This window comes from Zosterops lateralis (assembly GCF_965231275.1).
Source record: "Zosterops lateralis genome assembly, chromosome: Z".
Classification (NCBI taxonomy): domain Eukaryota; kingdom Metazoa; phylum Chordata; class Aves; order Passeriformes; family Zosteropidae; genus Zosterops; species Zosterops lateralis.
Genome location: NC_139800.1, coordinates 52,893,431 through 52,908,433, shown reverse-complemented (window position 1 = coordinate 52,908,433; position 15,003 = coordinate 52,893,431). Strand labels below are relative to the sequence as shown.

The following is a 15,003-nucleotide window of genomic DNA, read 5'->3' as shown; positions in this document are numbered from 1 at the left end:
TATATAAGTAGTAGGCCAGCAGTACTTGGGAGCTTTCATTTCCAAAAGGACATTCTGTTTTCATCTTTCTAGATTATTGATATTATAAGTTAATTTCTGGTTCTTTTGTAGAGCATCCAGCTGTTGACCTTGCACATCAGCATCATTCACTGACAGAACTGCAGAAAAAGCTGCCAGTTGAGATTGAAGCACCAATGCTTGGCTCACTAGAGGAAGGCTGGTGGCTTAGGGGTTTAAATCCAGCAGCTGTGGAAATTTTGGAACAACTGAATATGGATGGAAGTAATGAAAACAGTTTGCTTCCTACGGAAGTAGAAACATTCACACAATTTAAATCATATCAATTAGAAAGTAAGTATCTTCTTTTAAAAACATGATTAAAAGAGAAAGATAGGTATATTAACAGAGTCACACAGAGAGTTATGTATCTCCAAGAACAAAGCGAATTAATTATTTCTCATTCTTAATAGCAAAGTGTTTTACATTAAAATGAAGGACACTACTGCAATTAAGGTGTACTTCACTATCTTAGGACAAATTGTAGGAGCAAAAGTGTTGAATAAAGTCATCTTTTCTATTACTGTGCAGATAAAGAATAGCCTCCACCAGTTATTTTTTAATAAAATAGTTTCATACAGGAGAATTTCTTAAGAGGTAATAGTTTTGCTTTAGAATATTTTAATAAAGCAGATATTCACATAGTCCTACATGCACAAGATCAGTGGGGGTGAGTATGTTACAGAGAAAATTCCTTGTTTTATGATGGGATAGAGGATTTTTTATCCAGACTATTTCTAACTTGAATAGCTCATCACTTCAGTATTTCTCATGGACTTTTTTGCATACTTATAATCAAACTTCAACAAAATATGCAAAAAGTTACTCAGATTTTGTTGTATAACTATGGCCAGACTGTAAGACTCCAGTTGTGGTTGTAGAACTCCAAGAATTGACAGTAACATGATGCACTGTGAAACACATAGACACTGCTTATGCAAGAATATTTGCAATTAACTGCCTTTTTCATTTCTTTAATTGTTTAGCTACTGTGTTTCAGATGGATGTGCAGCCACAATGCAAAAAAAGTTGTAGTTCGAGTGAAACATATCTTCAGAGGGAACTGTTTGCATTCTTCATTTTTCCCTCTAAAAAAAACAAAAATAACTTTTTCTTCCTAATGAAATGTGTTGCATCCTATTTCCTAGAAATCTAACATCAAGAAATCCCATGTAGATAGGAAAAAGCTTCAAACAGTAACATGACCTTCTGTGTCTTCATGTTGTGCATTTTTACTTAGAACTAGTCAGTGCAGGTTTTCTGAAAAGGGATCCTAGTGATCTGAGAAGGCAGAAAGAAGTTTTTAAAAATGCCTTATCTATAAACTGTCCAAAGTCCTTAATTCCAGTGAGGAGAGAGAAGAGAAAAAAAAATCTATGTCACTGCAAAGAAATTAATTTGTATTTTTCAGGATGGCTTGAAGAGAAGAATTCTGTGACAAACCAAGAGCTGCTTTCTGCTGAAAGACATCAGTCAGAGAAAGTTGTTAATCCTGACTTGTCACGGCAGATTCAAAGGCAGTACTTTGGCATGAGTACTGCCCCATCTGCCAAAATTCACAGTACAAATACATCTGTGGAAGAGCTTAGTGGAGGAAGCATACGAAAGATTAAGATGAAAGAGGCAATTTGTTTCTTAAACCAAGAAAAGAAAACCCCCAAACCACCTGAATCAGATAGCTCTAAAGATGTGTCTTCTAAACTAGACAACTCATCCTGTAGTGGAAAGCCTGCATCACTTGCACTTGCTTCTAAATGGGGCAGTGATGATTCTGATCTGAACAACTTTATTATGATGAGATCTAAACATACAGTCACCCAAGGAGAGGAAAAAAATTATGTAGATAGACCTGAAAAAGGTATGTGAAGCAGTTTATTCTGCCATTTTTCCAGATTTAATTCTTCTCGATTTCACCAGTTATAATAGATACTAGTTCATCCTAGTCAATTATTTGAAGTAAATTGGCAACGTTTTTTGATCTTAAATGCAGCCGAATTTTTAACTAAGTATCATGTCTTTTGTTGTTTTTCTTAAGATATACTAGTGGATTTTGGTTGGTTGGTTTACTTGGGATGCGGGGCAGGGGTGCTTTTTTTTGAGGACAGGATTTTTTCTGTTGGAAGTGGTATTTCATAAAATAAATATGAGTTTATTCCTATTCTGACAAAGTAACTCTCAATGGTACTTACTTCTCTTCCATCCATTTGTTCTGGAAGGAGATCTCTTCCATCCATTTGTTCTGAATTGGGTCTCCTGGCATTTTGGAGAAGTAGTAGTCCTCAAATACATTGTAGTTATCAAATAGCAAATATCACTACTCATTTCTGTAGCCTAGAAAATGAACAAGAGGGTTAGGGTTAGAAACAAGTGACTATTTCTTGGTAAAATCCTTGTGTTTCTGACACTGCTAGAGATGCAAAAAACATTTCATGGCGTCAGAAAGCAATAATCCAAATTTTAGAAGTAAGAGACCGAGGTACCTGAGGTTTTATGCCGCCATCTAGTGAACCCTGACCAGACCTGCATCGCCTAACAAGGAATGCAAATGTATTGAAAGACGAGCTGTCACGGTCACGAGCAGGCTTGGGAAGGTTTAAGAAGACTCAATGCAGATTAGATTATGTGTACAGGTAGACCCCAGAGTTGCAGATCAGTTATGCCTGATATATAGAGAACTCATTAAAATACGGGGGTCTGTGATAAGCCACATCGATGTAGAAATTATATAAATCATTGCATCCTTTTTCAATAAAGAAAAGTTTTTTCAGGGGTCATTCTAACTCTAACTGAAAATTTAGAAAGGCCAGCAGTGCTTGTAGGCTTCTTTCTTGTTTGAATTATTTTTTTAAAGATAGCATTGTGTGTAATGTTTAGAAAATACACAGGAGGAAAGTAGAGGATACAATTAAATTCCTATTTTGAACCCCAAATATCTTTTTGAAATAAGGCAAGTTATCTAAGTTAACTAGAATAAAAAAATCAGTTTTTCTTTTCCTTCTGTCTCTGTATTATTTGTTTGTTTTCTGAGGAAAGTGACATTCTTAAGTAGAAAAATCAATAATATTTAGAAGAATATTCTTATTCAATAAGAACCCCTCTCACAGAAAAATAATCAGAAATTAAAAGATAGAAGAAGCTTTCTGGCCAGAAGTAATAGTTCATGCATCAGTATATATCAGGAAGAAGGGAAGGCCACTTAGAAATATTAATAAGTTGCAAAAGGTAGCTAGAAGACAGGAGAAAAAGTATTTTCAGTATCCTTTTCCTACTTCTATGTTCTTTCTGTATGGCTTAAAGTATCTAACCTTTTCTACTCATACTCACTGATGTATTTTTTTGTAGTTTGAGCTCCTTGTGGTCAGCAGCATCTTTTCTGTCATGCTTGTTTTTTCTCCATATAAAGACATATGAAAGGTCCTCTGGAGCTATATTATAGAGCAGTAAGACCAGCTCCTTAACTTTCCCAGCCTGTATTTCTGCCCTTAGGAAGAGCAACCTGATAATGGCTGACTTCTTGGGCTGTAAAGGCAAGCAGAACCTAATCTGGTTTTGTCTTACGGATTTTTGTAGTGTATAAGCCCATGAAAACAATAAAGAATTCATGAAGAGAAAATGTATGTGCCACAGAAGCAACTTAATTTGAAAGTATTTTTGCATATTGAGTTATTTATAGAACAATTTTCTTTTTCATTGAGCTGATTTTTTGATATTTGTAGCTAAATATTCACTTGTGGTTTCATTATTTAGTAGTAGAGCCTGAAGAGCAGCATATGCATGTACACAAAGAGGATGATTCTTTTTGTGAGACTGTAAGAACAGAGGAAGAAACCCAAAAGAATGAAGACAGTATCACTGTCAGTGTTCAACCATCAGGTATACAGTATTTTTGGAACTGGTTTATCCTCTCTCGGGTAACAAGGGGTAGGACCAGAGGAAATGGCATTAAACTGCAGCAGATGAGGTTTAGATTGGATATTGGGAAAAACTTCCTCATTGGAAGGGTGGTCAGGCATTGGAACTGGCTTCCCAAGGAAGTGGTGAACTCACCATCTCTGAAAGTGTTAAAAAAAACCTGAGCATGTGGCACTTAGGGACATGGTTTAGTGGTGAACATGGTAGTGCTGGGTTAACAGTTGAACTCTATGATATTGGTTATTCTATGATTCTATATAGTTTTGCAATAGGATTTTATATTAAATAGTGTTGCTCGAACAAATACAGAAATTATTAGACTTAGTCTCTTCACAGCTGGAAGTATTGCAAGTAGACGGATGTTTATTTTCGCTCAGAGGTGAGAGCAGGCCGTGGAGCTCCATTCTTAAGACTAAAGCCAATTGCCTCCAAGGTGAAAAGAGTAACTTGGACTTTGAGTTATGTCTGATCAAAATTAGCGGGCATGAAATCTCTTAATGCAAATCAGTACTTTCCATTTATTATGCTGCACAATTTTGTCTGAGGAAATGAGGATGGAAGAGATCAATAGTCATTTTCATAGGAAGGTCTTCAACACAGTAAAAAACAACTGTGGTTTTATCTCGTACTTGGCTGGGCCTTACCCCTTGAACTCCAGCTGTTGTACGAGGTGTATCAAAGAATATGACTGACAGCTCTTTTCTCATGCAGTAGAAATGGTAGAGCAGAACCTAAATAATATTTATCCAAGTTGTTATATGGCATCAAATTAAAAATACCCAGCCCTAGAAAGTTGTAGGCCTAGCACAGATTAGTTTGGTTTTCCATGGAAATGTGTTGATTCCAGTCATGTGCTTAATAGGACTTTCTTTCACAGAATCAGTGAGAGAGTGGAGTAGTCTTTTCTCCTGTTCTCATCTGAGATGGGCATGATAGCTTTAAGTTTTGGTGGGGGTTTTTTTCCTAATAAATTTTGAAGCAAAATTCTTTAAACGCAATTGGGGAGAAAAATTAAAGCATTTCTGCTGTGAAAACAGAAAAACACTGTGATGTGGAAGCAGGCTGTAGAACAATTGAATAGTAACACAATCTTAGTGTGAGTCACAGGAGTAGAAAGTCCTAACTTTTCATCGTGGAGTTTGATCATGTTGTGGAATGCATGGAACAATGTGGTTAGCTGCTGTGAGGATCAGCTGATTGCTGCCACTCAGGTGGCTCTGTGGAAAGTAACTTTTTTCCAATAATGTTACATCTTTCAGGAACAAGATAAAGTTGTTAATGTTTTGCTAGGTATTTTGAGTATTCATGTCCAGCAGTGGTATGTGAAATGAAACTTGATTATTATGCTTTGTTCATTGTGTTATCCAGAAAGCCAATGCCAGGCATACTGCCTCTTGGAAGAAGCAGCCATTCCTGTACTAAAAGATTTGACACATCTGGGTGTACTTGCTTCTGTTACTTGGAGCTTTGACAGTGTTAAATTTGATCATACAAGGTTTTTCTTAAAGCAGCAAGAGAAAGTGATATGTGATAATTTTAAGCAAGGTATGTTTTTTAAAAAAATCTTTTCTTCTTTAAAATCAATACAGATTTAATTAGTGACACAAAGTTCAAGATGTTTTGTAAATTAATGGTAAATCTTTTAACAGTTTGTCTTACTGAGTTACAACAACTGATTTCCTCTTTTATTTCGAAGATGTCTCCTTGTTCAGCATTAAATTTTATTAACCTCAATATTGCAATACAAAAGTATTTTAATTGGACTTCAATTTAAAAGGTTTTACATATGCTTCAGAAATTATGTTTCTATAGCAAACAATGTTTAATTCTTTTTCATGCTAGATTTTAAATTAAAAGTTGTTTGTGTGGCTTTGTTGTTTCTTTTCTTTTAGTAGCTATATTTTGTCACACCTGCATCATCATGCAAATACTATGCCCATGTTAGAAAAGAGGAGGAAAAAGCATACATAATAATTTGGTTTCTTTCTGACTTCGTTTCTCTCCTATGTGGCATGTGAAAGCCCTATCAAATCAGAAAAATTAGAGGGAAAGTCATCACAGTTAATGACCCCTTACCAAGATTTTTGACTGTAAAGAGAGAGTTGGGAAAACTTAATAACAAAATAGAGACTGGTTTGAGGCACATTGAGAATGTTACTTGGTATTTTGTGTTATTTTTTGAGTTCTACAGCTCGTAGGTGAGAACTAGTTGTAAGGATAACATAGGAGGCTGTCTACTACCTGCCAAGTTTTTGTATTATGTCACAAATTATGCCCTTGTCTCAACTCTTGTCTCAATTTCATTACTTTCTGTGCTGAATGTATTTTTCCCAAAGAAAACATTAATGACCATGAAACCACAAATGAGAGGGAAGGCAAACAAAAAGAAACTGTAGTTGGCCCACAGAATGACAGACTATAATCTATAGAATTAGCATATTAAAATTGTCAGCAGCAGTATTCACTCAAAGTGAAAGAGTTTACAAAAAAGCAAACATCATCTTCACAAACATGAGGGACAAATGTGGTATCAAATGCAGTTTACATGTTACAGAAATTACATTTTTCCCCAACTAAAGCAGCAGAAGGAAGTAAGAACTTTCTTGCTGGGAGGTCCACAGAAACAAGAGAGAAGATACTCAATTTGTTCCTAAGGACTATTTATCTATCTTTGTAGGAGATACAAAAATCACCCCAGTAACATACTTTTATTTCCTTCCTGGTTTTAAATAGTTTCACAATATCCAGTCTCATTCCACTTTATTCCAGAGTATGCTAATGTATTTGCTCCTTAATCTCTGAGTGAACGTAGAAATCATTTATTGTGATGGTAATGATCTATTAGATTACTATTTCCCTTCTGGTCTTTTATGCATTGAATATCGAAAGTGCTCCAGTCTTTCATCATAAAATGGTTTCTTACTGTGTTACTTTGTTTCCAAATGACCTGTATTCCTCACTGAGTTTTTATGGTGATTGATGTAAAGAGCTGGACATAGTCCTTCACTAACAGAGCTGAACACCAACTTTCTATCTTTTGATGCAGGATAGTTGCAAGATCTTTGCCTTTCATATAGTTTCCAGCTAAGTCCTTCTGTATGCTGTGTCTTTCAGTTAATTTTCCTTCCCAAGTGCTTTGTTTGTCTTTTTGAATTAAAAGTTATATTAATCCCAGTACACAGAACTAGCTAGTATTTTCCTCCTAGAATGCACCTTCAGCTGTGGTGATTTATTCTTCAATTATCTTCCTCCAATCTTGAAGTATGTGTTTTATTATTAAGCATACTTACTCTGTAGCTGAGGTTTCAAAAATTTCTGGTTCATGATAATGAACTGCACCATTACCTCTGTGCAAGTCCCAAAAATACCTTCTGTCTTCCAACTAGAAATTCTTTCCTGTTCAATCAAGTCCTATAATAGACATTCAGAATGGATACACAATACAGAATAGGAAGGCCATACATTTGTTTGATGTGCCCGGGGCTAAGAAGAAGCAAATATCATTCAAATTTACCTTCGTGAAGGTGAAAATTCTCATCATGAGATGTTTATTAGCTGCAGAGAATTGCCACACTAAAATCAGTAAAGTAATGTGGGTTTAATGATATGCCCAGGGGAACTGTTACCTCCTCCTCTTCCAGCAAGCACCATCTATCTGTACAAACTTTTCAAAAACATTGGCCTGTGTGCCACTTGCTGTGGGTCAGATGACCTGGGAAGTGTTATGCTATATCATAAGCTATTTGGCAAGACCAACAGATCTCACCAAAGGTTAAGCTTTGGAGGATATCTATGTTTAAGTGTGTTTAATGAAAATGCTTATATACCTAGATCTTTTAAGATGACTACATATATATATATAGAGAGAGAGAGAGAGAGAGAGAGAGAGAGAATGTGAGTTGTGAAATTTTGTGTAGACCACACCTCTGTCTTCTATTTGTAAAGGTAAAGTAGATGAGAAGGAGATTATGCTGTTCAGACACGCTGCTCTGGTACACCTGCTGGTGACAGTTCGAGATCTGCTGCTGACATGTGGCTTGGATACAGTTCTAGGTTTGTTTTCAGTACTGAATAATGATACCCAGAAACCCAAAGTGTGTTCTGAAGACCATCTCTCATGTTTGTAGCTGTGACTGTGCCATCAGGATATATGCTCAGTTCATGACTAAAAGACCACTGTTTATGTTATTCCATGGATTTGTTAAGAACTTCCACATAGATAATATGTCTTGTATCTCAGAATGACTAATTTTCATTGGAACCTCTATGTGGAAACTGAGAAACATGCAAAAATGTAAAGTCCTTTTCTATTTACTGTCTATCTTTTGTGAGTGTGGAACACTTTCCACATGAAATATTGTTACACTCTGTGGAAGGGAACTACTTAAATCTGAGAGCATTTAAGCAAAATCTTAAATATTATCTAATGTGTCATGAGGAAAGAGGTTTGAACTTACAACACTGGACTTGCGTGGAAGGATTTTATTGAGCTTTTCTGGTCTTGTTCAAATTTGGAAGATGAAAATCCATTGTAACCCAGTTTAATGCCTGAAATGATAATGCTGAGCTTGTCAAATTCCCACAGTCATGTGTTTTGAATTTTCAGATCCCGCTATTGGGATAGATATATAAGAAGTTGAAGACAGTGTTTATGAATGTCCTAGGAAAGTCAGACTTTTTCTGTCTTTATAGGAAATAAAGTTGCTTCAGAGCCTCTGCCTTCAGTCTGAACTATGCCTTGATGGATAATGTTTCCTTAAAATTAATGTAAAATGTCTTCCATAAACTGAACTGTAGGGAAAAAAAATATTTTGTATTTCCTTAAATATTTCTAGCAATAAAAGAGTAGGAAGGATACAGAATGAATATATAAGTAGAATCCTGAGTACAATTCTTTTCTGTCATTACTTTAAAAAATATAGAAGGATAGGAGAAAGAAAAATGAGCAGTTCTTCCTCCACTGTTTATTGTAGCACTCCTAGATGATATTTCAGAATTACAAAAGCACCTGTGTTTCCAAAGCTGCACAACAGCTCACACAGGAAATCGTACAAGTAAAAAAGATCTGAAAAAAAATCTAGAAAGTTGAGTGAGGTACTAGTAGGCCTTGTAGTCTTCGCTGTTGTGTTGTGCTGTGTGATTCATTATGTAGTTATATTGGGTGTATTTTTCTTTATGCATTTTCAGTTAACTCTAGCATTGTTCACCATTTATACATAAAAGGCATCATTCAGAGTTGAGACTAGTTGTGGTAATATAGAGAGTGGTAAACACATAAGACAAACAACTTTTAGACAATGGTGATAGAAATACTGCTGTTACTTAGTATCAACAATACAGATTAGTTAAATATAAGAGTGTTGCTGATAGCATCTGCAGTTTTAGGATGCAATCTTGTGTAATTCTATCTGGAGTTACATAGCAGATACTACATACAGTATGGCAGTTTTATAAACACCCTTTATGTACCCAATCAGTGGTCATATTCTCCTTCCATAATAGGGAGCCATTAACATATCATCTGTTTTTGTACCTTCACATAGAATTTAAATTGATGTGCAGATTAAACACAATGCTTGACAGTTATCTTTTGTCACTTCATTTACTTCTCTTGTTGCTTTATTAACAGGTTATTTGTCCAAGGCGAAGGATATCTATAAAAATATTTTAGAATCCTGTTTGAATAACATCTGGAGACAGTTGAAAATTGTACAGTACAGCAGCCAAAAAAAGCATGAAACACATCCCAAAATAACAGCACTTCAGTGTGAAATATTAAATTGGATGAAAAGCTACAGAGAGAAACAGAGTGTTAAGGTTAACAAACAATGTAACTAATTTCTCTTAAACAAAATTGTTCCAGGTTACATGAATAATTGCAAAACTATGTTTTAACAAGGGTTTGTTTATGAAAAAAACCTCATGATATCCATTAAATAAGGCTAACATAAGTTTTAAGAACACTGTCGCAGCAGTGTAAGTTTTCGTTTGATCAAATCTCCCCTTGTTGCATGAAAGAACACAAAAGAGTTTTAGCATTGCCAAGGCTTTATCTTGTTGTAGGTGGTTTTGTTTTCCTTATAAGTATATTGTATCACATCGGTTACTGAAAATAATAATATAACCTTTTATTTGAAAGCCTCACTCATCTGACACAGAGAGAATCACAGCAGAAGACATGACTGTGCTTATATGGCATGACTTGGAGCGCGCATATGCCAAGGAGCACGTGGATGGTGTAATCCACAGATAACATCTGCTTAAACGATGTAGCTGGCCAACCTTCTGGCATTTGAATAATAGAGGAAGCAAATGGCTGTGAATGATAGCTTTGGCGTAGAAGGGGGAGTTTTGGAGGATATTCAAATTGTCCGAAGATTCTCTTTTCTGATGTGTGAATATTTTGGGTGATACGGCACAGTGCAAAACACCAATTTCCTTTACAGAATATATATTATTTCTTTACAGAATACTGATCTCATTAAGAAACAGAATGAAATGCATAGTGTTCAAAGTGTTCTAACTATTTGGAATAGAATTTATGATCCTAAACACAGCCAAGAAAGATCTTTAAGTTTATTTTAGCTTCTTTTTGTACTTCACTTCCTGGGGATTTATTCTTCTTATGTTTAAGAGTTGCACTGGGAGCTCTGAATATCTTTTGGTTAAATTTTGCTGAGAAGAACAATATAACAACTTATTATATACCCTTCCAGAATTTAAAATTAAAGCAACAAAAATAAAACGGCACTGGCTGTCCTGTTGTCTGTCCTTCAACAGACACACTGAGATGATTTTGCATCCTTTTAGTCTTCTTAAGAGCAACACATTTTGCTCTGTGATACTAGGATTATGTTGTAGTCAGAGGCATATGAGAACTTGATGTCATCTTGATGTCAGCTCAGTGACAATTTGCCTTTTCTTCTGAAGTCCACTAGCCATGATTTTTTTAAAAAATTAGCTATAACTACTGAGTTTTGACTTGCTTGCTTGATTTAGTCATGCAGATATATGCATGCAATGTAATGCTTTCCCCGCCCCCCTCCCCGCAATTACTAATTGTTTACTGTTTCCTAACATTCAGAGACAGATTTTAATGAGCCAGACAAGGTAGAAGGAGTATTCCAGTTTAATAAGAAGTTGTATTCAATAAACTATTTACTGTTCTATCATATCACATCAGTATCAGTTATTATGATGTGAAATATGATAGTTTCATTATCCTTTTATTAGCCAAAGTTGTTATTGATGCAGGATTGCAATGGGACATTTCCTTTGTAAGGAGGAAGTTACTGCTGGTTTAGAAAAAAAAAATATTTTTACTCTTCGTTTCATTATCTTTTGTACTAGAAAATGACTAAAAATTTCATCTAGCTCACATGAACATGCAATGAGTCTGCTGTTGAGTTGTTTGTGGGAAAGCTGGTCTACATTTTTAAACATGGTTGTCCAAAACTTCTTATACAGAGCCAGTGGATTCTTGAGGGGCTCTTCCATGTACCTACTGATGGAAATTGAAATCTGCTTTATTATTGCCTGTCTTACCAGAAGTTCTTTTCTGACAAGATCTAACACACTTTTAATATTTACACATACAATTATCTTATGTCTGTAAATCTTAAGAATGAAACAATGCTAAATGCCTTCTTAAAAGTAATATCTTGTGTATACCATGAAAAGTGCCTGTACAATGGCATAAAAGTTCAGGGAGCATCCTGTCAGAAAGTATGGTGTATGTAGGTACTTATTCTTCTTTATATATTTAGTGTAGCATGTGTTTAGTTTGTATCAGTTGAAATTATGGACAATGTAAACACCTTTTCTGGCAGAGATTCTTTTTAATACTGTATCAGTTTGGTAGCTTCTAATCCTTTTCAACATATTTGTCTTAGGCCATATTTAATGAGTCTCGGATCTCTGGCAGAAACACTTTTGTGACTCCATCTATAGATTGGAGAATCTTTCTAATTAGTTCAACAGTACATCCAGTACCTCCCTCCAACACATAAGTACTTTGCAGGCTGAATTCTAGATATCTTCAGCTTAAGTTTTGTCTCCACAAGGATAATGTTTCTAATGTGACAGATCTGTCTAGTAAAATAGTAATAATACGGTATAATAACTTTAGATAGTGTCTTTAAGTAGCAATCTTTTTGAGTATCAGAGCAGGGAATTCCAAGCAAGTCAAAAGCCAAGCAAGTAAGGCAGAAGCCTGGCCTGCCTGAGCAGAGGTCTTCTAGAATTTAAGAAAAGGAATGTATATGGACTTTGGAAGTCACTTATGAACAGATTACATGAAGGGACTTGAGGTGGGCTGCTCACTCCTGTAGGGAGAAAATTTATGGGGCCAAAGCTCAATTGAAGTTCAAGCTGGCCAACACTGTGAAGGATGACAGAAAGAGCTTTTTTAAATAAATCAAGAGCAAAATAGGAATCAAAGATGACATTGGTCTATTGCTCAACTAGGTGGCTCACAAATAGGGATGTAGACAAAGCAGAGACATTCAATGCCTTTCTTTTGCATGTCTTCAATCCCCAGAGGCCAGTGTAAGAAGACTGATACTGGGGATTATGTTAAATTCCCAGCCAATCCTGAACTTGTTTGAGACTTGCTGCTCCATCTGGATGTGCATAGATGTATAGAGTTCAGTGAGATTCATCCCAGGATACTGAAGAGCTCAAAAATATCATTGTGGGAAGTTTTCCATTATTTTCAACAGTCTTGGGAGTCTGGAGAGATCCCAACTTATTGGAAGGTGTTAAATGTTGTTTCAATTTTCAAGAAGGGAAAGAATTAAGTCTCTGTTAATTACAGATTTTTTTTTTTCAGTCCCACTTCAGTGCCTGTTAAAATTGTAGAAAAGTTTGTTCTGGGAGTTAGTGAAAAATGCTTGAGAGACAGTGCAGTCATTGGCCGCAACCTGCACAGGTTCACAAGAGAAAAGTGCTACTTAACCAACCTAATTTCCTTTCTTTTCCCACTTATGACAAGGTGACCCATCTAGTTAACCAAGGGAAGCCAGTGAGTGTGAGTTTTAATTTTAGCGAAGTTTTTAAAACTGTCTCTCACAGTATCCTAGGTGAACTGTTCATCACAGAGCTAGACAAGTCTGTAATACTGGGTTGGGTGAACAATTGACTGATGGGTTGAGCTCAAAGAATTACAGTGAACAGAATTACGTCAGGCTGGTTGCCAGTGACCAGTAGTGTTCCCCAGTGCTCAGTTTTAGAGACAGTGCTCTTAAATATTTTTATAAGTTGTCTGGACACAGGAATCAAAAAGACATTAAATGATTTTACTGGTGGTACTAAATTAGGAGGAGCAGGGGACTCTCTTAAGAGTAGAAAGACCTTACAAAAAAATTAAACTGAAGAGCTGACCATTCACTAGCTCTGTGAAATATACTGAGACTTAGTGCCAGATTCTTCACCTGGGATGGGGCTGTCATGGTTGTGCATACAAATTGGGAAAGAAGAGACTGGAGCCCAGTGGGAAGAGACTAGAAGTCTGTGTCAATGCCAAATTGAGTCAGCAGTGCCCGGCAGCCAAGAGGGGCCCCGTGTCCTGGTCTGCATCAGGCACAGCATCACAGACAGGCAAGGGCTGTAGCACCACGGTATAAGGAGGATATCAAACTTGTCTGTTTCGTCTGTCCAGAGGAGGGGGACCAAGATGGTAAGAGACCTCAAGGGCAAAAAGAGGGTCAGCCAAAGTGATTTTTGTTGTTCCTTGTGGGAAAGAGAAGACTGAGGAGTGACATCATCACAGCCTACACCTTCCTTAAGCAAAACAGCAGAGGGGAAGGGGCATATCTCCTCCCTCTGGTGACCAGTAACAGGACACAAGCAACTGGAATGAAGCGTTGTCAGAGGAAGTTCAGGCACATTAGACAAAAGGTTCTTCACTTATAAGGTGGTCTTCCCTGGAACAGACTCCTGCATAAGTGGATAAAACACCAAACCTGTCCAAGTTCAAGAAGCTTGTGGACACAGTTGTATGGTTTAGTTTTAGGTAGTCCTGTGAGAAGCAGGGAGTTAGACTCTATCCTTATGGGTCCCTTCCAAGTTGAGATATTTTATGATTGTCATTGTGGAAAACTGAATTTTCTGGTTTTGCCATCTGTAGTCAATCTTGTATTTTCTTGTATTCTATTCAATCCTGTATTTTCTATGCAGAGGAGTAAGAAAGATGTATGCAGGCTGAAAGAAAAAGACAATTAATATTACTAGAGTTTCTTTTACTTGTCTTCATACAGATACTAATCATTACAAGGATGGATTCTGAAAGAGAAAAAGATGCCTTCATTCGCCCATTATCTAAGATAGAAGGTAAATAATTATTTAATGTGTATTTTTGAAATAAAAAGTGGCTGTTATTCTGTATATTGCTGCATTCCTGTTCAAATGCTTGGTGCAGGTATTTCTCCCTTTTCTTCTGATCAGGAACCTTTCTACATACTTTTCTCACTGTTTAATATTTTGTAACTTTTCCATCAGCCTTTTATCTTTGAATTTTATTTTCTCCCATTTAAGAGTTCTGTTTAATGTTTTCTATTGCAAGAGAGTGATAATTTATCTGTTGACTCAAAGATTTTTTTTAACAGAACATGAAGGAGCTGTGGACAGCCCATTGCTTAATTATATTTGTATCTGTTATCTTGGTCAGGTTGTCTCATTGTTTTTAGCTGATCATTGGTCATAAGCTTTCTTCCTTGCAAGCGTATTCAGAGCAGTTAGATTTTAAGTCTTGACTAAACTCCTCAGCATAAAGCCTTGAATGAGTAGTCAGGTACAGATCATATTTTCCTTTATCTATATGTTGCTGATATCTTGTTTGTTAAATTAGTCACGATAAGCTGAATCAATCTATAAAACTCAAGGCAAAAGATACTGTTTCCAGTATCTCACTTCAACACTGATAAAAGCAGCACTTTAATCACTACAACATTTTACCTGTGAGTAATTTCACAGGTATAAGCTTGTTCAACACTGCAAGTTCAGCTGGTAAAACAAAACATTTCAGGAAAATTGTAA

At 36.1% G+C, this 15,003-nt stretch overlaps 1 protein-coding gene across 1 annotated transcript in view; it reads left to right on the top strand.

The window, feature by feature from the left end:
* Positions 1–15,003, top strand: part of SHOC1 (shortage in chiasmata 1) — a gene marked incomplete at both ends in the record, with an annotated part of 46,072 nt that overhangs the window by 17,898 nt on the left and 13,171 nt on the right. The window contains 7 exons of the mRNA XM_083883180.1: positions 112–351; positions 1,469–1,915; positions 3,805–3,930; positions 5,338–5,514; positions 7,915–8,022; positions 9,599–9,786; positions 14,226–14,298. Of these exons, the coding sequence (XP_083739306.1) occupies positions 112–351; positions 1,469–1,915; positions 3,805–3,930; positions 5,338–5,514; positions 7,915–8,022; positions 9,599–9,786; positions 14,226–14,298 (1,359 nt within the window). The remainder of the gene's footprint in view (positions 1–111; positions 352–1,468; positions 1,916–3,804; positions 3,931–5,337; positions 5,515–7,914; positions 8,023–9,598; positions 9,787–14,225; positions 14,299–15,003) is intronic.